Source organism: Ictidomys tridecemlineatus, chromosome 3 (assembly GCF_052094955.1).
Source record: "Ictidomys tridecemlineatus isolate mIctTri1 chromosome 3, mIctTri1.hap1, whole genome shotgun sequence".
In the NCBI taxonomy this organism is placed as follows: Eukaryota; Metazoa; Chordata; class Mammalia; order Rodentia; family Sciuridae; genus Ictidomys; species Ictidomys tridecemlineatus.
In genome coordinates this window covers 148,060,685-148,088,439 of record NC_135479.1, presented here as the reverse complement: position 1 = coordinate 148,088,439, position 27,755 = coordinate 148,060,685, and the positions used below count along the sequence as shown (strand labels likewise).

Here is a 27,755-nt window from a genome sequence, read left to right as displayed (position 1 = left end):
TGTGGTTAATATTTTTGCTAGGGTACTGACTCATTTCTCTGAATTTTATACTTAAGAGAAAAACACTCAGCATTTATTTAGTCTCTTCTCTATGAGCTTTATTTCAATCCAAAGAGTTGGTTTGAGAAAGTTCTTTTTTGGAAGAATCCCCAAGATAAAGAATCATTGAGAGTACTAGAAATCAACTGTTCTAAAATAAAAGACTTAATATAAATATCAAAAAGCAATGTGAGGACTTTTTTGAATCTTGAATAGAACTAACTGTAAATGACATCTTGGACTCAAGCTGGAAAATTTGAATACATAGTATTAAATTACAGGAAGCAATTAGTGTTCATTTAGATACAATAATGGAGCTTAAACATTTTTAAAAATCTGCATCACTTTGAGATACAGACAGGATTTTAAGAGTAAAATAATAATATGTCTGAGATATCTTTTAAAAAGGAGAGAATAAAACTAGACTGCGGGAAATGCTAACAAAGGTTGACTCTGGGTATAGATACTTTATTAAAAATGGGCTCACTTTTGACCATCTTCAAATTTTGCTATTATAGTTTTTAGAAGGCCTACAGCCCTTCCTCCTTGATCTAATAATGCCCAGACTGAGTAGGGGGCAGCAGTCTGCCCAGTAAGTTATGGAACTAGCCCACTCTAAACGCTGATGCGCGTGGGGCGATAGCCAAGGCCTAACACTGAGGAGCCTGAATTCCTCATCGCTCTCTCACAAGTCCCCTGGAAAGGGACTTTCTGAAATGAAAGCACCCAACCATTCTAGAAGGTTCTGAGACGTCCCAGGGGTTTCCGAAAGAGGTTACAGGCTATAACTGGCAAATCGCCTTTTCCTTAGCTCCCGGCGTTGACCCTGCGTGGGACGCTAAAAAGCTGCGGGCCACCTCTAGCAAGCTTACTGGGATTGAGGCTGTCCCTCTCCCATCCTTTCCCTCCCCACTCTCCTTTCCTCCTTTAGGTTTTCCGCCCTAACCCGGCTCCAGGATCCTCCCACAGGCGCCTCGCCTCGCCCCGCCCCTCTAGCGCCTCGCCCCGCCCCTCTAGCGCCTCGCTCCGCCCCTCTAGCGCCTCGCCCCGCCCCTCTAGCGCCTCGCCCCGCTCTGCATCCTTGTCCGGCCCCGCCCCTCCAGAGCCTCGCCCCGCCCCTGACCCGCGCGCGCCTTTTGCAGGGGAGGGGTAGGTTACCATAGCTACGGTGCACACAGAAACTGGACCTCCCTAGCTGTCCCTGGCTGGCCCGAGGAAAGAGGCAGCACCATGAGCCACGTAGTGACCATCGAGAAGTCCCCGACTGACCGTCAGTTATCTCAGCAACTGTGTCGGGAGAAGTCGAGGGGCTACTTTTCCTCCAATCGAACGTACGATTTCCTTTATGGTAAGGCTGCCCCAGAACCCGCTCCTGGGCTGTCGACTCTTGGGCCAGATTGACCTTACAGTTGGTAGGACCTTGCCGGGGAATGGTGAACGAAGGATGAACCTCTGGATAGACTCCCTGCCCAAAGTTGTCTGTTGTTAGGCTGGGGCAGCTACGAAGCTCTCCAGATGGCCCCGCGCTCAGGTGCGCCATGCCAGGTGCACCGCGCGGGGACACCTTACTCTTTGTCTCTGTCCTGGGATCATTTGCTCAGATCTGAGCTATCTTTCTGAAACCTACTTCAGCGGAAAAGTATGGAGAGATTTGCAGATTTGGGTATTCATGCACACAATGTTCCCACATTCAAACTCCATACAATGCCCTGCGAAAATGATCTTCCAGCTCTCATTCGCTGGGCAGCTTCAGATTTTGCATTGTAGATAAAGAGGCTGCAGTTTATCTCACTTTTGATTTTAGCATTTTATTTTTCATTAAACGTTTTCTCTTCCATTAAAATACTGTTTAAAAACTATGTTCCTCTAGCGCCAATAAAGCTCCAGTTTATTTTAATTCTCCGACTTTCCACTTGTGTTTTAACTCTATTGGACCTCAAAGTCCTGTTCTATATATTCTCAAAATCTATTTCAACGCTGGTACCTATGCTAGGTACTTCAAAATGTTAATTCAATTACCAAATTTACTGTTACATTTGTTACAACAGTCAAACATGATTTTTATTTTTTTTCCAGTTTTGTTCTCAGTAGCTCTAGGCTTTGGCCTGAATCTAGCATTGTTTCCAAACACATGGTGTTGCCTTTGGGATGCCCAGAGTCTTCTTTGAATGGGATCCTACAGGGTACCCATTTCCTGGATAGGAGCTATGTAATGATTGCTTACATATTCTGGCCCGGGAATCTTTATTCACACTTGGTTTCATCTTGTTAAATAAATCTAGTAAGTCCTGTAAACATATCTCTATGTTGCTTTCAAAGGTAATTTGAGAAGGAAGATAAACATCTTCAGTAAAGACAAGCAAAGAATTTATTAAGCTTGTTGATTATTTTACCTCTAAGTGTCTCTTTTGCAGAGATTGCTAAATGTTTCCACATCCCTTGGAAAGAACAGAAATCCATTCATAATAGGTCAATTGAAAGTCTGCATTGTTACAATAAAACCCGCAAGCTCATGCAGCTAGTCACCTACAGGAAGCAAGGTATAACCAGGACAGTCTAGAACCTAGACAGGAAAATTAAACACTAATGTGACATGCTTTCCTGCTTTCTTTCTTTGACCTTACAGTCTTTTACCCTGTTAATGTTGACAGATTTAGCAAATAAAAATAGAGGATGTACAGTTAAATTTGAATTCCAGATAAATAACATAATATTTTAGTATAATTTTTTTCATCCCATGCAGTATTTGGGACATTTATATTAAATAATTATTAATGGCTTATTTGAAATTCAGATTTAACTGGCAACTCTAGCTATCTGTATTTTATCTGGCATGTTATTGTTTTCTATGTATGTGCTTCCTTTTCCCATTTGACAGCCACTTGTGTATGGATTTATCTTACTAGAACAGGGGCTGGGGTGGCACTGTACATAACCTCTTAATCCTAAAGCTTACCACCAATTGTATCGAATAGAGTTTCATGTATCTTAGTTGAAGATTTAAAAGAAGTAACATTGATGCTGACCAGCTGGTAAGCTTGTTGACCTTGGGTCTGGTTTCCATCTGTTAGAAAAAAAAAAGAAGTGACGGGTTAGGTATGGGGTCAAAGGTATAAATATGAACACCTCTAAGCTCCTTAACTGTTATCTAAGAAGCCCTTGGTTATTTCCTTCACTTTTAATGTATTAATCTTTGCATCATTCTACTTCATTCACCCTGGTTTCTGCTGTTCTCCAACATTTCAGTCATGCTTTCATCTTAGGGCCTTTCATCTAGTGATTTGCTCTCCTAAAATGTTCTTCCTCCAGATATTCATATAGCAAATCCCTCACCTTCAAGTTTCCTTACATGTTATGTTGTCATGAATTTAAAATTTGATCCCAGTCTCCCTTACCCTGATATCTTTTTTAATAGCATTTATTATCCTCTAACTTATTATATAATTTCTTGTTTATTATATTTGTTGTTTAATGCGCTTACCATGAAGTCAGTTTTTAAAAATCTTTTTGTTGATGTATGTAGTCCAAGCATATAGGACTTAATAGGACATATAGGACAAAAACACCTTGTCCTAGACTAGCTGGTCAGGGTATTTGTTTCCCCAGAGATAAGTCTACTTGGGAAATAAAGTGTCTCTCTGAAGACTGTTTATGAGTTCAGTGTCAAATCAGTTCATTTTAATGGGTGATGTAATCAATCACTAATATTCTTCATCATTAAAGATATACCTAATAAATAAGTTCTTATAACAACAGGTTAATCTTCTATGGAACTTCAGAGAGATAACTTAGGCCCATCATCAATGTACAGAACTTATAAACGTAAGGAGTACATTCTGAAGATAGCTGACCTTATTTATTTCTTATTAGAAATTGAGAGTTCCTTACCATGTCTACCAATTCTGAGGAACTTTGCTATTTGCCTCTTCTTACTTAGTACACTGAATATAGAACTAGTACCTAAATTTATTGTTTCTTTCTCTTGTAACTGGGCATAGCACATATGTATATATAATATCTTTTCTCTTGAAGTATTTTCTGGACTACGAAGGACTTCATAGGAATGAAGAGAGCTATTTAGGGTATTGTGCTTGTAAAGATGCTGGTCTTTCTTTTTGCATTCCATTTTCATAAACTGACTTGGAATATACAGGAAAGAAATGTATCTAACAAATTCTCACTGGTAGAAGGAATTGAATAATAAGGCCATTAGTTGCTGCAGAGTTAGGCAATATCTAAACTTTCTAATTTGTTTTCCAATTGAGAAATTACAAGGCAGACATGGTGTTACATACCTATAGTTCCAGATACTTAGTAGGCTAAGACAGGAGGATGGTTTGAGCCCAGGAGTTTAAGGCTAGTCTGGGTAACATAATGAGATCTCCATCTCAAAAAAAAAAAAAAAAAAAAAAAAAAAGGGAGAAGAAAGAAGAAAGAAAATTATATTGCTTTGCTAGTGTTCTCACCCTAGGAGAATATTTTTTCTACTCCTTATACTACTTTATTATGTTTTTTCTCAGATCCATTGTTTATTGTGTCAAGCGAGAAAGACCACACACAGGCATATATTCAAGCCACCCTGATTCGAAGCCGACTGGTATGTCTGATTCATCTACTAAGGCAACCTAATGAATCTGAACTGTCTAGCATGGCTAACTGCTTTAATCAGATTGACAATCATCAGATCTCCACTGGATTTTAGGGTCTGCAGAAATTGCTTTGCTATGATTACTAGGGGGCAAGGCATCTCAATACTTGTAATACAAGAGCCATTTGTTAATTTACTTTGATGGAAAAGATACTCATGCCTGGGTTGGAAGAATGCAAGCAGTATGAAAGCATATACAGTATAAACTAATTCTAGCCCTGCCATGTAAATAGTCACTGTCATCAATTTCCTGAGCGTCCTTTTAGAGATTGTCTATGCATACAACAATTGTTTTCCCAATATTCGTTGTCTTGTTCTATTTTTTTAAAGTTTATAATATAATTAAAGTGCTTTAGAAAATCTGATATTTTATATATGTATATAATTATGTTCTTTTTCTCCATTCCTCCCTTTCCTAACATTAGAGAAAAGTTCCCAGATTTCGAAGCATGTTCAGTAACCTGATTCATTATCCAAGATATTCTCAGTATTGGAACAAGTCCGATCCTCTCCCACCATTTATCAGTCGAGAATGGAGGGGACTTGAGAAGCATAAAGAAGTCCTCTGGCAGCTTTCCACGTAAGTGTCAGGTGGCTCCTGACACTAAATATACTTTGTGTATTTTTATTTTTAAAAATTTTAATGTATTTACTCTGCATTATTTAAAAATGTATGGTTATAATGTTTACCTGGACCAACTTCTCTTGTTAAACCCCTTCTTCCAAAACAAGCTTGATTAAGGAGCAAAGGTTATACATTTATTGGTTAGTAGTTCTCAGAAGGTTGGCATGAAAAAAATATGTAAATTACTAATCCACAAATTATTATTTGTGAGAAACTTCCTTATGGAGATATTTTTATGCTGGTTTTTTTTTTCAGAGAAATGTTAAAATTCTTTGTGTGTGTGTGTGTGTGTGTGTGTGTGTGTGTGTGTTTTACGTGGTGATAGAACTTAGGGCCTCACATATGCTAGGCAAGCATTCTACCACTGAGCTCAGTGTCTAAGCTTAGTGTCATATCTAAGAAATGTTAAATTCTTAACTAAAGCATACTCAATTTCTAGATTTTGGGGAAGGATGCTTTAAATTAAATTACTGGGAATTTCAGAATGTCTTAGGAATTGGAGAACTTGCTGGGGTTAATGACCCCTGAAGCCCAAGTAGTTTTTGAAATCATAGCTTGTTTGTCATCTGCAGGGAAGAGACTGGTATGCCTGCTAATAATGACCTGAAAGTTGCAGAATATGTATACATTTATTGACAACTTGCCCCTGAGGATAGGAATGACTGAGTTTTTGTTACTTTGATCCATCTTTAGAAATTGTAAGTGCTCTTTTCTGCTAGTGTCCAAAATATTTTTTGGAGACTTACAGCCAAATCACCTTACTCTTGAAATCATTTTTTAAACTACAAAGTTAATATTTAGTAAATTAACAAATGATAATACTTTTGGAACTTTGTTATTCTCATGTGCTTTTAATTAAAAGTGGGCATTTTTATATACAGGATTTCACAAATATATTCATTTCTGAGCTCTCACTCCCTATTACTAAGTTCTTGTTTCCTGGCTTACAGGAAGTAATCATGCCTAGTCTAAGATGTAGAATAGCTAAATGCATGATAACAAAGACTTCCCTGTTACTATGAGATATTCAGACTCTATAGATGTAGAAATGTTAAGTAGAAATTAGAGGTGGAAATGATACACTTGAATAATGTTTTCCTGCTTCACTTTAGAATGGGCACTTGTTTTCAGATGCCTAAAGAAGTTTATGAAAATCCCGACGTTACTGGAAAGAATCGCTATAAATACTTTGACAGGTACAAAATGACTAATGAACATTTCAGTCTTGACATTGTTAGAAAATCTCTTTACATCAATGATAACAGCTATCATTTTTAGTGCATGCAATACACTTCATAGCTAATGGCTGGTGAAGCCCAAGTGGAGAACAGTTTCTGAAATCATGGCTTGTTTGCCATCACAAAGAACATACTGGTGTGCCTTCTGAAAATGCACATTCATTAGCTGTGTTCTACAGCTATTAAGTCTTCTGGGCCAGACTTGGGAATGTGCATTTTAAACAAGACCCTCCTCCCTCCCCTCAGTGATTTTATATATGCCAAAGTTTTAGTATTATTGTTACATGGGATATTTGTTGTGGGGCAGATCCCTCAGAAAACACACCAAGTCCTAGTTTTGCCCCAATTGAAGAGTATTTAGCCAGCTGTACTGCTCCCCACAGGACCCATAACTGTCTCTGCAAGGAACAGCCCCAAGCCTGAGCATTTTAGGATATTTAAAGGCAAAAACCACATCCGGGTTGATGTAGCTGCAGGCAAGCAGGTACAGAAGCTGGATTGGGCAGTTAGTGAGACAATGCAATGGGTACATTGGTGTTTCCCACAGGATTTTGCAGGTTGACATAGCAGCAAGCAAGCAGAAGGGAAATTGGTCAAAATGATCCTAGTTCAGTACAAATTAAAAGAATGGTTACTAATGTCTAGACAATCAATCTCTGACAAGGTACATTGCCAAAGTAAAATGGAAACAAAGGAGAACAATTTTACATTGTATAAGAACTGCTATTTTGTGTTGCCAAGTCTAGGTAACTATTAATGGGTACAGAAGAGGGGCTTTCCCATGGGAGAAGCTTTTCTTACATGATATGGAGTCTCAAGGAAAATAGAGTAGGTTTGGTTATTGCCCAGATAGCCTGGTCCATAACATATTCAAAGATTTTAAGAAACAGATACTAAAATTAGAAGAAATGCAAAATGCAAATAAGTCCCACACATCTGTGTTTTTCTTTTTCATCCCAGGCCCTTCCTTCCCTTTTATCAACAGATGCCACTCAGTGTTGTTTTTGCAGCAACCAAGTAAGTGACCATTATTTCAAAGCACTCTTTTGATTTGTTATTTTCTTCCATATTTGCTTTTAGAAGATAGTTCTCTAAATCAATATTTTTCAAACTGTGGATCAAAACCAGTAGAAAGTGTGGAATTTTCTAGTGGGTCATGAGCAGCATTTTAAAAAACAAACAACAATAGAAAATAACCAGAGTATCAGACATATTGAGGAAGAGTTGCTTTTTGGTATACCTTTTAAGATGAATATATGCATGTTTTTATGTATATAATGAATTATGATATAAAATGTATTTCTTATTATGAGTTGTCTTAGTCTAAATATTGTAATAAAATACCACAGAATGGGTAATTTATACATAATAGAAATGTGTTTCTCTGGGCTGGGGATGTGGCTCAAGCGGTAACACGCTCGCCTGGCATGTGCGGGGCGCTGGGTTCGATCCTCAGAACCACATAAAAATAAAATAAAACCAAAAACTGAAAAATAAATATTTAAAAATTCTCTCTCTCTCTCTCTCTCTTTCTCTCTCTCTCTCTCCCTCCCTCCCTCCCTCCCTCCTTCCCTCCCTCCCTTCCTCCCTCCTCTCTCTTTCTCTCTCTTTAAAAAAAAGAAAAAAGAAATGTGTTTCTCATAGTTTTGAAGACTGGGGAGTCCAAGATCAAAGCACTAACACTTGGTGTCTGGTGAAGACCTTACATGGCAGGAGGAGCAAATGCTATGTTTTCACACAGTAAAAGGTGAAAGGGCAAAAAGGGCCTTTTAACTAATTACCTCTAGCCCTTTTGTAAGGCACCAAATGCTCTTATGAGGCTTTATCGCTTCCAAAATAGGCCCTACCTCTTAATATTATCAAAATTGGAATTGAGTTCCAACATGAAGTTTGGTTAAGACATATATTCAAACCATAGCATTTATGATTAAGAGAAAAAAGTTTAATATTCTTTAAATGTCTTCTTTTGCTTTCCTGAAACTCACACTATGATGATGACTCTTCAACATTTTATCTGAAAAACTAATAAATTAAGGAATATTTTGGAATGCTAGAATTTTATAATTTAATAATTATTTAACCTATACAAAGCAATGTGATTTACAAAGATAAGTAAAATATAGTTTTTCTTGCACAAAAAATTGAACCATGATGAGAGAAGTAAAATTCAAGGGCTGAATCTGGTATAAATGTCTTCCATTTTTTAGGGCCAGGCAGCAGTTTATGTAGAGCATTACACTGAAAATCTAGTTTTTTGCAATACGTTTTCCTGTTAACAAACCTTAATATTTCTCTCTGATTTCAAGGTATTCATGAAATGTTCAGGAAAAGATGCCTTTTTTAAAGTCTCAAATTCTGAATAGAAATGTGTTTAGGACTGGGTTTCAAGCATGCATTTAAATGATGTAGTTATTCTTAATGATATACATATATAGCATCTTGTGAATAAGACATATGTTGTAAAATATCTATAATCCTCAAAATAAATGCCAAATTGGATCCTACTTCTCCCTTGATTTTTTTTTTAAGACTTGAGATAGAGAATAGATTCCCTGCTCTTCCCAGATGGAGCAATTTTCTAAGATGCCAGCTTATCAAGAAGAGATGCAGACTTATAGGAAATGCTTTGTGTGAGCAAAGGGGGAGCTATGAGATGGGTGGATCCCTACAGATCCCCTGGCAATTCTTTAGAAGCAGGCTCATGGGATTGCCTACTTTGGAGATCATAGTTACCTTCTGTAAAACCATTGTTAAATTATAGGGAGTTCAAGGCCTACAGTGATTAACACCATGCTTCTCCTGCTCCTGTTACTCCTAAGTAACAATGACATAAGGAATAAAAATTCTCCCCAAAAGTTAGACCATGACATTGGCATGTTAGAAGTTTTTACTATGGAAGTTTTGAAAGAATGAATCAGTATTCCTAAGCAAAGCCAACTCTGGAATCCGGGCAGGTTTGCGTTTCTGAGCAGGGAAGAAAGTGCCACCTGTATTAGGGGGAATAGATTGTCTAGGGAGCAGCTGGCCTTCTCCAGCCACAGCCTTTTCATGGCTGGTTTTTGGATCTTTGGATTCTTTGTAAACATCTTGGCATTGAGAAAAAGGAGTTAAAACTCTGAAAACATTCAATGAAATCTCTTTGTATGCAGCTCTGTTGGATGATGGAGGGAAAATTCAGAAGATGGGTGAGGCAGATAGTGAGGCCCCCTGGTACCTGGGCGGTGACAGAGGGAGAGTATTTGACCATGAGAATGGGCTGGAACAGAGCAGGGTCAGGTCAAACAGAAAGTAGGTGGGGAGTTTTGGGGTCTGAGTCTTGAAGGAAGAGGTTTGTTCTTTCTCATTCATAGTTTACTCTCCCCTAAAACTAACTGAAATGGGGGGAAAAGCATAGGTTAGAGAAAATTAGTCATGCTTCTCCTGTTCTTTCCGAAGTAACAATGACATAAAGAATAAAAATTATGAATAAGTGTAGGAGTTCTATCAAAGTAGCATTCTTCTTTTGCATCCTTCTCTTGGGCACTTCTAAAAAAAAGAATACAAACAACAATAAGTATTGTCGAGGATGTGGGGGAAAAGGCACACTAGTATATTGCTGGTGGGACTGCAAATTGATGCAGCCAATATGGAAAGCAGTTTGGAGATTCCTTAGAAAACTGGGAATGGAACCATCTTTTGACCCAGCTATCCCACTCCTATAGCATACTATAGGGACACAGCCACATCAATGTTTATAGCAGCACAATTCACAATAGCTAAACTGTGGAACCAATCTAGATGCCCTTCAATAGATGAATGGATAAAGAAAATGTGGTATATATACACAATGGAATATTATTCAGCAATAAAAGAGAATAAAATCATGGCATTTGCAGGTAAATGGATGAAGTTGGAGAAGATAATGCTAAGTGAATTAGCTAATCCCCAAACCTAAATGCCAAATATTTTCTCTGCTATAAGGAGGCTCAGTCATGGTGAGGTTGGGAGGGGAGCAGGGGAGGATTAGAGGAACTCTAGATAGGGCAAAAGGGTGGGAGGGGAAGGGAAGGGATATGGGGATAAGAAGGATGGTGGAATGAGATGGACATCATTACCTTAAGTACATGTGTGAAGACAGGAATGGTGTGAATATACTTTGCATACAACAAGAGATATGAACAATTGTGCTCTATACATGTAATATGAACTCTAATGCATTCTGCTGTCATATATAACATATTAGAAGGAAAAAAGACACTAATCCATCAAAAAACTTTGTCAGAAGAATTTATTAGACCTTATCATAATCCAAGACCTTACCATAATTTGATAAAATGGTTCAAATGAACAATTATTTATTTTGGAATAAACATTCTCTTGATTCAAGCTAATAGTATGATAATATAATAAACTTTAACGTAATCTGGGATGATGTAAAGCTGGTTTGAAGTTATTTTCTCAACTGGAATTTAATAGTAGAATTATTTCTGCTGAAAACATAAGAAGCCATAATTACCTGTATTGTCTATATATGTTAGAAATTCACAGCAACTGCAGTAAAACTGATTTCAAAGTATTTATTCCATCACAGGTTGAAACTCTAAATAAGCACTCCTTTCTAAATGGCTTGAAATGCATTTTTCTTAGGGTTAATCTGTTGTATATACTGTACTACCTCTGTTCTTTAAAATGGAAATATCTTTTTTTGTTGTTGTTTTATGTGTGTAGTGCTGGAGATTGAGCTCAGGGCCTCTTACATGCCAGGCAGGCCCTCTACCACTGAGCCATACCCTTAGCCCCTTGCCCTAATCTTTAGTTATTATTATTTATGTAATTTAACCAGTTCTTCTACCTGGGGGGTGGGCTTTTTTTTAATAATGAAAGTGGATATAGTTTTTTTCTTTCTTATTTTAAAACAAATACACACATGTTCACATATTAAAGAAGAAAATTTAGAAAACTATAAAGATGAAAAAATTCTCCGAAATTCTACCAAGAACTAATTACTATTTTTTTTGCCATGAAAGTCAATTTTTTGTTCTAATTACTATTATTGTGTTATATTTTTATCTAGTCACTTCTCTGTGTGTAAAAGTACAGTATTTAAAAACATAAAAGTGGAATTCTACTATATACTCTGTTTAATAGTATCCTTTTTCCTGCTTTTAATAAACCACAAATGTTTTTGCATATTTATAATTATAGATTGCAGTATTATTTTGAGCAGCTGCATAAATTTTATTATGAATGTTCCATAATTTTTAAATAATTTTTCTTTTGCTTGTAATCATTTAGGTTTATAATTTTTCACTCTTTTATGAGGCTTTATGAACATGTGTGCATATATATCTTTGTATGCTTGTACACTTGCCAAATTATTTCCTATAGTAAATTTCTAGGAGTACAATTGCTGAGGCGAAAGGTATTTAAGGGTTTGATATATATTAATAAAGTACCTGTCAGCCCGTTGTATCTGTTTGCATTTCCAACAGTTGTTTTTAAACATGCCCATTTTTTCACAATCTCATCAGTGCCAGCTACTTTCAAGTTTTTTAAATCTTTGCTTGCATGATAAAATAGCTTCTCTCTATTTTAATTTACTTTTATTTGATTGCTATTTATGGTTCATTATCTTTTCATCTGATAAAAGTTTTATTTTTTGTTTTGTTTGTTTACCACTTTTCTATGGAGTATTCAATTTCATTATTGATTCATAAGGGCTTTTTATGCAAAAGGCTGCTTAGCTTTTTATTAGGTAGGCTGCAAAACCTATTTCCAAGTTTTTCATTCACCTTTTAAAATTGTGACATTTTGAGATACAGAGGTTTAAACTTACCCTCAGTGCTATGATCATTTCTTTTTTAAAAAAATTAAGTCTCTCTTCTAGATACTTTTTTTTTAAAGAGAGAGTAAGAGACAATTTTTTAATATTTATTTAGTTTTTTAGTTTTCGGCAGACACAACATCTCTGTTTGCATGTGGTGCTGAGGATCGAACCCTGGCAAGCGCGCTACCACTTGAGCCACATCCCCAGCCCCTATGATCGTTTCTTGTACAGTTTCTGATGCTTGAACCATGCTTAAAAAGACCTTTAGTGAAGGATGATATAAATATTTTCTTAATCTATTAGTACTTTTGTAGTCTCATTTTAGCTTTACATTTTTAAATGATCAGGAGTTAATTTTTGTGTAAGGGATTAGGTAATTTTCCCACGTTAGCCAAGTTATCCTGGCATTAATTATTAAGTCATCCATCCAGAAAGAGGCTGACTGGCTAGCTTGCTTCCTTTTATCTCAGAAAACATCCCTTCTCTCTCTGTTGCTCCTGTATTTCTAGAGAGAAATAGCTGAGACTGGTGCATGTGATTGAAAGCAGAGAAGAAACCAGGGAATTTAAATTCTAAATAGGTCTAGAAGTACTGTACAACATCCCAGAATCCACCTTTGATAGTTCTATACAATTTTGTGAGTAGATCAACCTGTTTATTCCCACTCAATTTCTAGGTAGAAGTGAGAATAAGAAGATAACTCTATCAAGGTTTGGGAGCATAATCCTGGTTTTACTGGATTTATAACTTTGTGCCTATCAGCATGAAAGGGGTAAATGGACTTAGTGAACCTGAAGAATTTATTTCTTCATGATTATATAGTATTTTAAATGATCATATTAAGTCTCAATTTAAAACTATTTTTCTCCTTTTAGGACAGAACCATATATTTTTCCTCCTGTTCCTTCTAAGTACCCAGTCATCCCTTCAAAATCTACTGTGGGCACTCAGACTGATTATAGAGATGCTGATGTTCAAACAGATCCATACTCTCCAGAATATGTAGTATGCCAAGACACGATCCCTGAGCTCTTAACCCTGGCTACTCTGACTTGGGGTAAGTTAGTAATTCTCTTGAATATTTGAAGATGACAGTACAATCACCATTCACACTATTGAGTTCTTGGAAATTACACACATACAGGCAACACTGGTTTATAGAGTGAAGAGATAACCTACAGATTGAGAGGAAATATTTACAAATCATATATTTGATAAAGAGCTAATATCCAAAATATACAAGGAACTCAAACTATTCAATAACTAGAAAATAATAACCCTATTAAAAAGTGGGCAAAGAACTCTATACACATTTCTCAAAAGAAGACATACAAGTGGCCAATAGATATATGAAAAAAATGAAGATGAATTCCAGAATGAAACATGCAGAGGTAAAGCAAGAAAAAAGAGTCATGGGAAATGGCATTGTAAGCTTCAGAAAGTGAGAACAGAGGGAATGATAAAGAAGCAATGCAGGAAAAAATAATGGCTCCCAGAACTGCAGAAAGATATGATCCCTCACGAAGAAAAATTACGTTGAGTACTGAGAAGGATAAATATTTAGGAATTCACATCTACTACTTATAGAAGAAAAAAATACAAAAACTGTTAGAGAAAAAAGTGAGATTATCCACAAAGGGATAAAACCGGTTTGACATTTTGTAATTTGACATTAATATTCAAGATATGGTAAGCAGATAATTATAGATCTAGAATTTTTTTACCAATCAAAATATTATTAAGAAATGAAGGTGGAATAAAGACATTTTCATACATAATAAAACTATCTTATAGAGTATTACAAGGATTAGATAAATTCATTTATGGAATATGCTCATGCCTACACCCAGAAATTTCATAGGTGTTTATCAAAGAAAAGTGAACACATAATTTTAATAGAAATTCATGTGTGTTCACCAAAAGACATGTACCAAAGAGTTCATGGTACACTATTCATAATAACTCCAAAATGGAAACATTCCAAATGTCTGACAACCATACAATGAATGAATGAATGAATAAAATATAGTACATTCTACACAATGGAATACTATGTAGTAATGAGAATAGAAAGTACAATTATATATAACCACCTATGTGGATCTCATATATATATAGTGCTGAACAAAAGAAGTAAGATGGAAAAGAGCACCTACGTTGTGATTCCATTCACATCAGACTCAAAACCAGCCACAACTAAAATAAGTTGTTAGGCATGAGGATGGCAGTTCTCTTGGGCAGGTAGATGCTGGGAAGGGGGTCTGATGGGCACTTTAAGGTTTGGGTAATATTGCATTCCTTCATCTGGGTGCTGGTTATATGAGATGCTCATTTTTCACCTTTCTGTACTTGTGATATGCATTAATAAAAAGTTTATAAGAAGATAAATGAAAGAAAACATAGTGAAAAAGGATGACCCTAAGGACAAAAACTGAGTGCTTATTACTATGTACCAAGAACAGTGGCAGGTGCTTTACATTTCTATTTATTTATTTAATTCTCACAGCTTAAGTAAATAATGAAGTTAAAATCAGAAATTAATAATATAGAACTTTAAAAAAGGCAGAAGAAATGCTTGTTGGGACCATAAGGGAATTTTTTGATACAGTCTAATAATATAGCCAAGCCTCTTGTAGGAAGCATCAAGGAAAAATATGATGCAAATACAGAGTGTTAGATTTGAAAGGGAGACATAGCTACAGAGTAAAGGATGTAAGAAATGTAAGATAATAATATGAATATCTTTTGCTGTATTTTTAAAAACAGACACAATCATTAAATAAAATATAAATTACTAAGTTGATTTCAAGAATAGATGAGTAACTAAAGAAAATACTTGCTAAGAAGGAAAAAAATATATTTTTAAGAGCACCAGGCCCAAAGAGTTTTGCAGGTATTTGCCACTCTTTCAAGGATCACATAAACTTCTTGTTTTTGCAGATTCCTCGTCAAAGAGAGAAAGAATAAAAGTTAATTTATTCATTTTATGAAGCTAGTTTAGATTTGATTTGAAAATTGAATAAGGACAGTACTGGAAGGAAAAATTACAGCCAATCTTAGGTGTAAAGAAATATACAGAAAATTCTAGATAACATACCAGCAATCAAATTTTACTATATTTAGGCAAGGTGTGATGGCACATGCTGTAATACCAGCAGCTTGTGAGGCAGAGGCAAGAGGAACACAAGTTCAAAGCCAGCCTCAGCAAAAGCGAGGCACTAAGCAACTCAGTGAGACCCTGTCTCTAAAGGAAATACAAAATAGGGCTGGAGATGTGGCTCAGTGGTCAAGTGCCCCTGAATTCAATCCCTGGTTACTTACCCACCCCCCAAATTTTTTTGCTGTATTTTAAAAGAGTCACATCATAACCAAGCAAAATTCAAGTTTTTGCAGTTTCAGAAAACCAATCATATTATTATAATTTTCACAGAAAATATAGGAAAAATGCTTCATTGGATGCAGAAAAAATATTTGATAACATTCAGTGCTCATTCATGATGCAAACTCAAAATAAATTGGGAGCAGAGGAAATTTAGAAACATAATAAAGAGCATTTACTGCAGCCTTTAGTAAACATAATACCAAAGGCAAAACTCTGGAAGCTTTATTCTCAAAGTAAAGAAAGAGGACACCCTAATCTCCACCATTACATAGCAATGTGTAGAGAAGATCCTAGCATACAGTTTAGCGAGCTGGGCTATGATCCCTCCCCACCCAGGGACATTTAGAAGTATGTGTGTCATTTTTTTTTAATGTAATAATGATTAGGAAATGCTGCAGGCATTTAACATATGGAATGGGCTGTAGAAGAAATTTAGTACTGACACTAAACATCCTGTACCTCATGGGATTGTCCCATACAAGAAGTCATTGTCTGCCCAATCTGGCAATAGCACCCTGATTGAGAAGCATGGAGTCAATGGGGTAAAATAAGAGAAAAAAAAATTAGTTATGAGGATTTGAAAGAAGCAGCAAAACTATTATTTGCAGACATTGTACTTGTTTGGAAACCCTAGTAAAATCAATGATCAGAACAAGAAGAGAGTTCCATGAGGTATTTGGTTATGAAATCAACATACAAAGAAAAGTACGCTTACTGTATGAGAATAATATCTAATTGGCAAAATAATTGGGAAAAAATCACATTCATGATAGAAACAAATGACAGTGTACCTAGGAAATTATTTAATAAATAAATATATTAAAGCATTTTTACAGAGAAAATTGTAAATTGTTCTTTAAGCTAAAAAACAAGGATTTGATTCCAACAGAAACACACCATGTTTGTGAACAGAAAAACTCATGCTCGAATAGATTTGATTTCTTCCCTGAACAATTTATACCTTCAAGAAATTCTAATTCAAAGTCTTATTCCCAATATAACTGTGCTTGTGTAAATTTACATCTTTCTCTTCTCTTTCCCTAAATTATATAAAAGCAACAAGGACAACAAAACTCCCACAAACTCCGCTTTCGGTGAAAGTAAAATTTATATATACTCTATGAACTACTAAATATTTGTAAGGACTGCAAAAAGCAACCAAGATTAGGCAGAAGCAATGTGGGAGGAAGTGAGGAACTTGGAGTCGGGGAATCTCAGAAAGCATGAGCAAAAATATACTTCCTGCGAGTAAATTTGGCAGTATCCAGGATTAAAATGCTCATATTTTATGATTTGACTGCCAGACTCTAGCATTTCCACTTCTAAGAATCCTAGAGAAACTCACACATGGGCACAAGGAGACCAGTACAGGGATGCTTTCTGTGGCATTGTGCATAATCAAAAAATTAGAAGCAGGGTTGGGGTTGTAGCTAAGTGGTTAAGTGTTTGCCTAGCATAGGCTTCTATCCTCAGCACCACATAAAAACAAATAAATAAAATAAAGGTTAAGTTCTTTAAAAAAATTAGAAGCAATCTAAATGTCCATCAGCTTAAATTGTAATGAAGTCCTAGATCTCTATAGATCAGTATGGTTAAGCCCCTAAAACAAAGTTGAATTTTTTTAAAAAAGCATGTTTCAGAATGATACATCATGTAGTACAAGCTGATGTATATAAATATTAAATTTAAAAGTAATATAAAAATTTTATTTATACATAGTTCATTTTTGGCTAATATTTGAGCCAAATCTGGTTTCTGGTTCATATTTGTTTTTGTTGGAGAAAGAGTGCCCTGGAGTGTGTAAGAACATGAAGCTCACACGAAGCTTACACTGCCACCTTCAGATCCTCATTTCTGCTTCTTACCAGCTCTGATCTTGTGCAAGTTACTCCTCCTTTGACCCTTCAGTCTCTTCACTTGTAAGATAGGAGTAATTGTATTTATATGATAGGGATTTATGGAGGATTACATTAATTAAAACAGTGCTTGATATATTTTAAATGCTTTTATATAGCAAGATATAGATATATAAATCTGAATATAAAATACTAAGATTGACTGGAAGAAGAGTCACAGATTTCTTTTTGTGTTTACTCTGGGAAAAAGGCATTGGGGCTTGATATGTTGGTAAACTTTATTTTTAATGTCTTTGGCTAAAACAGGTAAAGTATATGAGACAAAATGTGTATGCGGTTATTAAATCTGAGTATTTAAGGTTTTATTTTCATGCTCTTTATTTTTTAAATTACTAAAGAAAACTCCACACAAAATACACAAATTATATATATGTGTATATAAACATGTATATGTATAATTTTGCACATGGGTTTACTAGTTTCTTTATACACACCCATAAAACTAAAAATGAATTGATAATATAATATATATATACTCATTGTGATTTCTTCTAGAAATGAAAGGGCAGAAATATAGAACTTTATTATTTTCTATAATATCCTAATTTTAAAACCAAGAGAGAGTAAATTCACACATTACATATATACAAGTATAAATATAACAAAAGATTTGAACAAATAAAGCAGAAAGTTTATAATAGTTTATTATATTTATTAGAAATAGAACTTGTTATTTATTTCTTTATAATTGTTTTTAAATGACAATAAAACAAAGGTTATTGGGGTTCAGTGATCAAATAGGAAACTTGTTCTAGTCTCCATTTTCTTTATAATTTTTGGTCCCAGAAAGATGATGGAGTAAATCATATTTAGAGGTGCTCTCCACATCTTAGGGCTCGGTTATGAGCAAGAGGCAATGCAAGGTACCAACAGCACAAGCCTAGTGGCACATCTAGAAGGCATTCCTGTGTCATCGTGTCCTGTCACAACCCTTGAATTTAGGGAAGAAGCTAGGAACTGAAAGGGAGTAAATGATACACTGGCAGAGCGTGGGCTTGCCCCCTGGTTTCTAAGGTGGGATGTTTCATCCTCCAGGTCGAGGTCTCCCCGCAGGACAGGCTGAGGTGGAGATGATAGAACGAGCCAGGGAGAAGCGAGCTTGGGAAGCCACTCTTCCCCCTCTGGGTGACATCCGCCAGTTTGAGAAGAGGAGGAAGATGATGAATGTGATGGAGAGGAAGGAGTGGGCCTTCAGAGAGCAGGAGATTGAAAAGTATGTTACCTACCATCAGACAGCTACCCTGCACTGATGGAAGTTATGTTTGGACTTCTTTTAATCTGTAAATCGATTTCCCAAATGCCGGGTTCTAGAAGCAATCTCAACCTATGAAGATAAGAAATGGGGTTTCTCATTCTTTCAGGAGAATCGCTGCCTCCTGAAGTGGTGTAGGAGTTCTCTATAAATTTCTCTCCAGTAACATGAAAAGTTATACCCTCCTGGTGTGTGAAGTTCAGCATGGAACCCAGATGTCAGCATCTCCTTCAGAGCATCTCTGATTCTTCTTTATTTCTTTTATTTATTTATTTATTGTATCTATCATCTAGACTGTTACAGAATCCCACTGATTTCTGCAAAGCATCTTTCAAACTATCCCTTTGCATTCATTCACAGTGCCATTGTCCCTAGGCTTCTGCCCCATTCATATCCACTGATGAGCCTCCTAGGAGTTCTGTCCTATACTCCCCTGACACTGGATTTGCAGTCAGGATGAAAATAGGCTATAGGCATTTCTGATTTGAAAGGAAGAATTTAAATGCTTCTATTAAAAGATGAGAATACATGATGATATGCATAAACATTATGCCAAGGCACTTCAGCCATTTTAACTGACATAGTTTTGGTAATGAGGTTATTGCTGAAATGTAGAAATGATGAGAAATTATTAGTACCAAACTCCCTAACAAGCAAGAAAGGAAGGGTACTTGCAAGTCAAGGGTGTCCTTCATTGTAAGCCATGCTGAAGCACTTACTGAAGCACTTATTCATAGCGATGCTACCAAGGCCCCTTACATACAAGGGAGTTAGGGACCAGAAAGCTAGGGAATCAGCTTGCTGGTGAACTCAAAATGTGTTCTTTTTTTTTTTTTTCTTCTGCAACACCTTCAACACCTGAATCCAGACTATGTGATATTTTGGTAAAAGCTTGTAATTTAATAGAAAATAGTATTTGGGGGTAAAGTAGGTATCAAACTACCCAATCTTATCTGCAAAAACTTAAATTTATAGCTCTACTTTGGAAAAGAATGTCTTTTCAGAAGAAATTAAAAATATTAAAAATTTATCTCACCAGAGTAAAGGCATCACTTGAGAAGGTAAGTACTTCTGTTATACTGAGGACAGTTTTAATAAACATATTTTGAGTCCCTCCTATGTTCTGGGAACTATGCACTGTGCTATGAGATGGGGGAACAGAATGGGAAACTTCTGGGCCCAACAGAGCTCCTTATAGTCTCCTGGGGCTGGGAAGTAGGAGTGTGGGCAGAGGATGAGACAAAAGACCTCAGATGGTCGGGCATGGTGGTGCATGCCTGTAATCCCAGCAGTTTGGGACGCTTAGGCAAGAGGATCATGAGTTCAAAGCCAGCCTCGGCAATAGCAAGGCACTAAGCAACTCAGTGAGACCCTGTCTCTAAAGAAAATACAAAATAGGGTTGGGGATGTGGCTCAGTGGTTTAGTGTCCCTGAGTTCAATCCCCGGTACCAAAAAATAAAAAAGACCTCAGACCAACACCTCTCAGGTATATTCTACCAGTGATGTGCTTCTCTCTATACCTAGTGCTAGGGGAATCCACGTGAGAGAACAGTTCATTGTGTTTGAGATGGGTGATTTGGAAAAGGTAGCCACTGAGCTGGGTGTTGAAGGATGAGTAGGAAACCATCAGGTGGATGGTAATGTCGATGGTGATGATAGTTAGAGAGCAAGTAACACTATAGTGTTCTTACAATGGGCCAGGCAGTGTTCTATGTCAGTGGTTCTCAAAGTGTGTTTTATAGATCAGAAACATCAGCATTACTTGGGAGTTTGTTAGAAATGCAGATCCTCAGGCCCCATCCCAGACCTACTGAATCAGAGGTGGAGCCAGCAATGTGAGTCCTACCACGCCCTCCAAATTATTCTGGAGCACAATTAGGTTTGAGGACTACTGTTCTAGCACTTTGTATACATTGACTCATTTAAAGCTCACAGCAACCTTATGAGCTGGATACTATTATCTCCCTTTTGCACTTGAAGAAACTAGGTAAAGTGGTGAGGTTGAAAACTGGACCTAGTAGCCATGGAGTGCTTCAGTGCGGGAGGTGTTCTGAGAAATGTGTGCTTAGGTGACTTCATCCTTGTGTGAACATCACAGACAGTGTTTAGACAAAGCAGATGGCAGGCTCATCACAGTGTGGCTCTTTGATGAAATCAAGAGAGGTGCTAAATGGGAGATGCGTGGGGATGCTTCCTGCATAGCACAGCATACGGTCTTACAGTAAACGGAGTTTTTAGAAGGAGTACACCTTAAACTAATGATAAAAATATAGTAAGCACATAAATCAGTAACAGCGTTGTTTGTTGATATTATCAAGTGCTATACATAATTGTACGTGCTGTGCTTCTATATGGCCGATGCACAGTAGGGTTGTTTACACCAGCATCATTTAATAGGTGGTGCTGTGATGTCGCGATGCCTATGGCATCACTGGGTGATAGGCGCTTTTCAGCTCATTATGGTCCCATGGGAGCACCACAGTAAATGGGTTCATCCTTGACGTAAGAGTCGTTATGCAGAACATGACTGTATTTCTCACTCTAGAGAGAAAAGTGGCAGCTGGCATGTGTCTTATGTTTAAAAGTGTCTGTCTCTCCATACTCATTTGTCATTCCTGCCTCACCCTCCCACATGCACTCTAAGAAGCTCTGCTAGTTGATATGTTTGTGCTCTCTGGGCCTTTTGGCTGAGCCCTAGCTTCTCCCTTGTCTACGTGGCAGACCCCAAACCTCATTTATCCCCCGTGCTCTGCTGCTGACTTGATACTTCCACAAGGAAGCCTTCCCATCACCCCCTTCTTGCCCTTGTTTGTCTTTCTTCTTCCCCAGAGGTCTTTTTATTCTTCTATCCTAGAATTTATCTCCTTGTTGTACATGTTGGTTTAGGCCTCTTCTGGACCACAGTGCTTCTTGAACGGAATCTTGTTGTGCACGTCATTGTCTCTGGCCTCCTGTATGATGGGCACTTGTTAAATATTTGACAATTGAGAGAAAGAATAAATTAATGCATGAGTTTTTAAGTAGGAGTAAAATGTGCTTTCAGAGCTCTGTTTTAGGAAAGTGAACCTTGACAGCTATGTGGGACAAAGTTTGGAAGAAGGAGAGACTAGCTGCAAGGAGTCCCAGTTAGGAGAGAGAATACGAACACGAACAAGGGAACAGATGCAAAAATGGTTGGAGGAGGGATCATTGGCAGAGGGAAGAAGATGTGAGGAAAGGGGTAGATTTCTGGGGGAACAAAATGAGTACCTTTTTTTTTTAAAGATAGTCAAGGGACAGCAGGAATTTAAGCAAAGTCTGGTTCAGAAATATCTGAGCAGTCATCTGTACAGAGTTGGACACTCTAGGAGAACACTTATATGCAAAGGGAGGGGAGCAGACTTATTGAGTACCTACTATGTACTGGACACTGGCATTTTCAGATTCGTACCTCATTTTCTCTTCACTTCCCCATTACTTAATCCTCCAGCAATACCACTCAATCTGGAACTGTCCAGACCTCTTGTTCTTGTAGGTCCATCTGCCCGGAGAGCCCACCTACCATACTCTTCTTCATCCTTCATAACCATCCCCACGCATTGTGATTAGATTCACTCTTAAGTTCCTCCCCTTTTCCCTCAAGTCATTCATCACACTTTTCTAGAGTGATCTTTTAGAAAAGTCTATGAAGACGATGCCCATGGACAAGATCCCATTTGTGGCAACTGTTCATGTGCTCTCTAGTAGGAACACATATTTGGAATACCATGAACTTATTAATGCTCTGTAATTTATTTGAAGACTGCAGGACTTTCGCCTGGAAGTTTTAAAAGAGCTACTGAGGAGGCGTGAAGAGCGTCAAAATGAACTGGACATGAAGCACTTGAATGCCCAGTGGAGTAAACTGCAGGAAGCAAAAGAAGCCAAACTGTCCCAAATCCATCGCACACATATATCAAGTAATGGTGTAGTATAAGGATGGGAGAAAATGGAAAAGGGGGCTTTGCTCTCTAATTTAGCTATGATAAAGTTCTGTTTGCATCCTAGTGTTATCAGATAGGTAAGGGATGAGAGATGAGTTATTTTTCAAAGGTAGAAGGGTGTCCCTCTCAACATCAAGTGACCCCATTCTAATAGATAGTTAAGTTGTTGATGTTATGGAGGGGGTGAGTGTTGGTTCCTCATATTGATGTCCAAGGCCCTGGATAGAGAATCCTATTGCTCCACTTTTTTTTGTCTTATTGTCCCCTAAAAATGAACTTTAAGATACATTTTTTTTCCTAATCACACCTCTCCAAGAAATTTTAATACCACTAACATCTTGTATATATGTTTATGTTCTACAAATGTATTTGTGCTTCATGTATAAAAATAGGAAATGTACACCTTACTCTTTATTCAATGCAGAATTAAGAATTACTTGGGCTGGGGCCATGGCTCAGTGCCTAGCATGCGTGAGGCACTGGGTTCTATCCTCAGCACCACATAATAATAAAATAAAGATACTGTGCCCATCTATAACTAAAAACTAAATATTTTTTAAAAAGAATAAAAAATTTAAGTGAAAAATTTTAAACTATTAACATTTAATGGTAAAGCTTTACTTACTGAGAAACTGTTAATGTCATTTATTTACTTAAAAATTCTATTACCTCCATATGCAAATTAGCAACTGATATATATACAAGTAACAATCACATTTTAGAAAATAATTCAAAACTACTAGTTTTCTAACAAAAGTTAAGCAATTACAAAAATTAAATTACTGCTTAAAATTATTTTGGTGAATGTAAATTCCTCTTTTTTTTTTTTTTTTGTAGTGCTGGGGATTGAATAAGCAAGCACTCTACCAACTGAGCTACATTCCCCAGCCCTTCCTTAATTCCTTCTTGGATGTAAAAAAGTAACTTTTAAGTTACAATTAGATATTCATTTATTTATTGTTAACCTTTTTTTCTTTTCGGTACTTGACATAACGAGTGAAGTATCTGACTAATTTTGTAGATAAGTAATAAAATATAAACCATTTTTACTTAATTCTAAAACTCTAAAAGTCCCATACAAAAGCACTAATGATTAAACAGACAATAAATATGCTCAAGGCAGAGACATCATATGATTTACACCTTGGGGTGCACCTGGACCATTTAAAGGGAATGGATCTGTGAAGAAAGGAAAAAGCAGGTGGAAGACAGAGAGCATGACCCCTGAGCTGAGAATTCTCCTAATGGGCACCGCTGAAACTTTCCCCTTTGACTGCCAAACAAGTCTGAAAGCTGTAAACAAAGTCATTTTCTGGTTATTCTGATGTTAGCCAAGATGAACCTCTCTTTTAATTGTCTTGTAGGGGAGAGTAAGTCTCCTAGCACTCACTGAACCTGTCTTTTCCATTTACTTTGGATTTCCCTCATTTAACAAACTTTTATGGAAAACGTCTTGGCCCAAAGCTTTTAAAAGCTTGCAGTTATAAAAGATTTTTGATTAGTACGAGTTGACAACAAGCTGATTTGGCTCCTGTCACTCCTACCTATCTCATGGCAGACCTGTCTTTAGTGTCACATTCTGGCTCTAGTGAATCATCCTGAAATTCATTCAGTTCAGTAGCTTTCCAATGAATAAAACTAGAATAGTTTACTATTTTGCATTTCTAATTCAGAACAATATTTTGGAGAGAGTCATGTAGGTATGTTTTATTTCAGCAATCAGAAAGCTTGAAGGAAAGGGAAAGAATATAGAAGGGAAACTGAAAAAAAGAGATATCATCAAGGATTATTCTGATTATGCATCACAGGTCTATGGACCTCTATCTCGCCTTGGCTGTTTCCCAGACAACAACTCAGAGGACTTTATAGTAAAAAACTACTATCTCAACACCTATGAAGGTAAGCAATTTGCATAACTAGAAGTCTATTATAAGAGGGTTATCTTGGACATGTGGATTAAATATATAAATTTAGACTAAAAGCTAAACAATAAAAAATATTTGTAGGAAACAGCAACGAACAGATTTAATGTGATTATTAATATAAATTCATACAAACCAATAAAAACTCTTAAGACAGAAATTAATATATGAACACACTATAGAACATTTTAACAAGGTAAATTCAACTAGCTACTAAATGTTTGAAAATGTTTAATATAGTTAATAATCAAAGTTATGCAAAAATTAACTAGAAAAAAAACTTTTATAGCAGGTTTATGAAACAAACAAGACTTTCATAATGAATCAACCTGAAAGAAAGAAATGTCAGAAAACTAGAGGGCAAAGGGATGGGTAGTCAGGTGGTAAATTCACGGAGAGGACTGTTTCTTTTCTAAAATGTAGGAGGCTTATTTAAATTGTTTAAATTTGAGTTCACAAGTTGAAGCATCGTGTGGCCAAGATCATGAGTTGATCATGACACTGTTGAACTTTAGCTCTGACTGGCCATTTCTAGAGGAGAATATGACAATGTGAGAGAATATGAACATTCTTCTTTAGAGTGGTGGCAACGTGTATCTTAGCATTTTTGATTTTCTGTTGATAGTAATGGAATTTATTGTTCCTTTGTAGGGTAACATTGTTATTTTAAAATACATTTATTATTTATAGTTCAAGACACTGAGAACAGCGTTAATTACACAGAAATGTGCTTACCATTTCAGGGGCAGTTCATTCTATTATATGGGTACAGCTTATGAACACCTCCAACAAAATCCATTTTAATTTTACTAAAATTAAACATATTCATCTGAAATGGTAAATTTAAGCACTAGATACTAAAAACGTGTGCTTCCTTCCCATAGGATTAATTGAACTTGAATCAAGTCTTCCAGATTTTGTGACACAACCGAGAATCAGAACTCCAAAACCAAAAGTCGGTACCACTAAATCTGGTTTTCTGAAGAGGGCAGCAAGACTGGACTATGAGTTGACAGAGGTTCATAAGGTATCATTGTTATCTGGAAGACAAGAGGCTTCTAGTGAGACTTCTGCAGAGAAATGCTGTAGTCTAATTTGTACTTTGTTTGGGGCGGTGTTGAGCAGTGGGTCTAATGTAGGACCTCGTGTTCTTTTTTCCTCGCTAGACTTTTCTCTTCTGGAGGTTCCTCCTGATGTGCCAAACCCATGTGCTTTCCTCCCCTCACTTAAAAATGAAGGAAAACTTAGAAGTTATTCTTCCCATTTAGAGAACTCGTGTTCCTTTCTGAAAGTGTCCAAATTTGGATCTATAAATTAAAATTTGACACTTTACTGAGGAATAGCAAATTTCTAGGATTAGTAATAACTCTTGGTGTTAATAGTTGCAAAAGGCTCCATTTTCTCCACTTCATAATTGTCACCAGGGCATTATGAATATAAGGAGGCATCATGAATAAAAGCAGGCATATTCAACAGCTTTCTCATTTAGATGAGAGAGTTTGATGGTCATCAAACTTTAGTATGCATCAGAATCATGTGGGAGGCTTGTTGAAACATGTTGCTGGGTCCCCCCCATTTCTGCTAGGTAGGTTGGGGTGAGGCTCCTGGAGTGCTGGCATATTTTAATGATGCTGATGTTCCAGGCCAAGGAAACACACTTTGGGACCCATTGGTTTATGATGTGCACCCATCACTAGTCCATGCATGTTTGTTTGTTCCATTGATTTCAGTAATAAGAGTCTATGGGAACCCAGGCTCAACAATGATGTACATGTATCTATGCGGTTCTTTCTCATCTAATTCCCCTGTGTACTTTTACCTATGCAGAATACTGCGTTCACCATATGCTCACTTTCTATAAGAATGTGTTTTCTTTTATTAGAGCTTAATCGTTATACACAGTAATTGGGTTCATTCTGTCAAATTCATACATGCATGGAAATTGATTTCAGCTCATTATCCCCTCTTTTCTTTCCTCCTTTTCCCTCCTGTCCTCTCCCCGCTCCCAGTCTCCTTTCTTTACCCTACCAGACTTCCTTTTGTTCATCTATTTATTTGATTGATTCTTTATGTTGGATAACATAAAGAACATCCTTCCCTTGTTCTTCCCTTTATTTTACTCTAGCTTCTGCATATGAGAGAAAATATTCAACTTTTAAGTTTCTGAATTTGGCTAATTTTTCCTAGTATAATATTCTCCATTTCCATCTACTTATCTGCAAATGCCATAATTTTATTCTTTTTATTGTGACTGAGTAGAACTCCATTGTATGCATATATATATGCACATAGATATATCACAGTTTCTTAATTCATCCATCTATCTATTAATGTGCATAACTTAGCTATTGTGAATTGTGCTACTACAAATATTGATGTGATTATTTTGCTATATATGCTGATTTTACATCTTTTGGGAAAATAACAAGGAGTGGGACAGCTGGGTCATATGGTGGTTCCATCCCTAGTTTTTTGAGGACTCTCCATACTGATTTCCAGAGTGGTTTTACTAGTCTGCAGTCCCACCAACAACGTACAGGTGTACCATTTCCCCCACAACCTCACCAGGGTTTATTATTGTTTGTTTTCTTGATCATTTTCATTCTGACTAGAATGAGATGAAATTTTAGTTTAGGTTTGATTTGCATTTCCCTGATTGCTAGAGATGTTGAACATTTTTTCTCTCAGTTGTTAGCTGTATATGTAGGTCTCTTCTTTTGAGAAGTTTCTGTTTCATTCTTTTGTTCATTTATTGATTGGGTTATTTGGTTTTTTGGTGTTAGGTTTTTTTGAGTTCTTTGTAGGTTCTAGATAGTAATCCCCTATAGGAGGAGTAGCTGGCCAACATTTTCTCCATTCTGTAGGCTCTTTCTTCTTGCTCTTAGTCATTTCCTTTGCTGTACAGAAGCTTTTTAGCTTGAGAGCATCCCACTTATTGATTCTTGGTTTTATTTCTTGTGCTTT

The 27,755-nt window shown here is 36.6% G+C and overlaps 1 protein-coding gene across 2 annotated transcripts in view; it reads left to right on the top strand.

The window, feature by feature from the left end:
* The first annotated feature begins 1,172 nt into the window (after positions 1-1,172).
* Cfap91 (cilia and flagella associated protein 91) overlaps positions 1,173-27,755 on the top strand; it is a 64,369-nt gene continuing 37,786 nt past the window's right edge. For both annotated transcript variants that reach the window (XM_021727961.3, XM_040270305.2), the window contains exons 1-10: positions 1,173-1,387; positions 4,560-4,636; positions 5,113-5,267; positions 6,425-6,508; positions 7,511-7,567; positions 13,232-13,413; positions 18,690-18,867; positions 22,688-22,845; positions 24,586-24,768; positions 25,676-25,818. In XM_021727961.3, the coding sequence (XP_021583636.2) occupies positions 1,270-1,387; positions 4,560-4,636; positions 5,113-5,267; positions 6,425-6,508; positions 7,511-7,567; positions 13,232-13,413; positions 18,690-18,867; positions 22,688-22,845; positions 24,586-24,768; positions 25,676-25,818 (1,335 nt within the window). In that variant the 5' untranslated portion in view covers positions 1,173-1,269. The remainder of the gene's footprint in view (positions 1,388-4,559; positions 4,637-5,112; positions 5,268-6,424; positions 6,509-7,510; positions 7,568-13,231; positions 13,414-18,689; positions 18,868-22,687; positions 22,846-24,585; positions 24,769-25,675; positions 25,819-27,755) is intronic.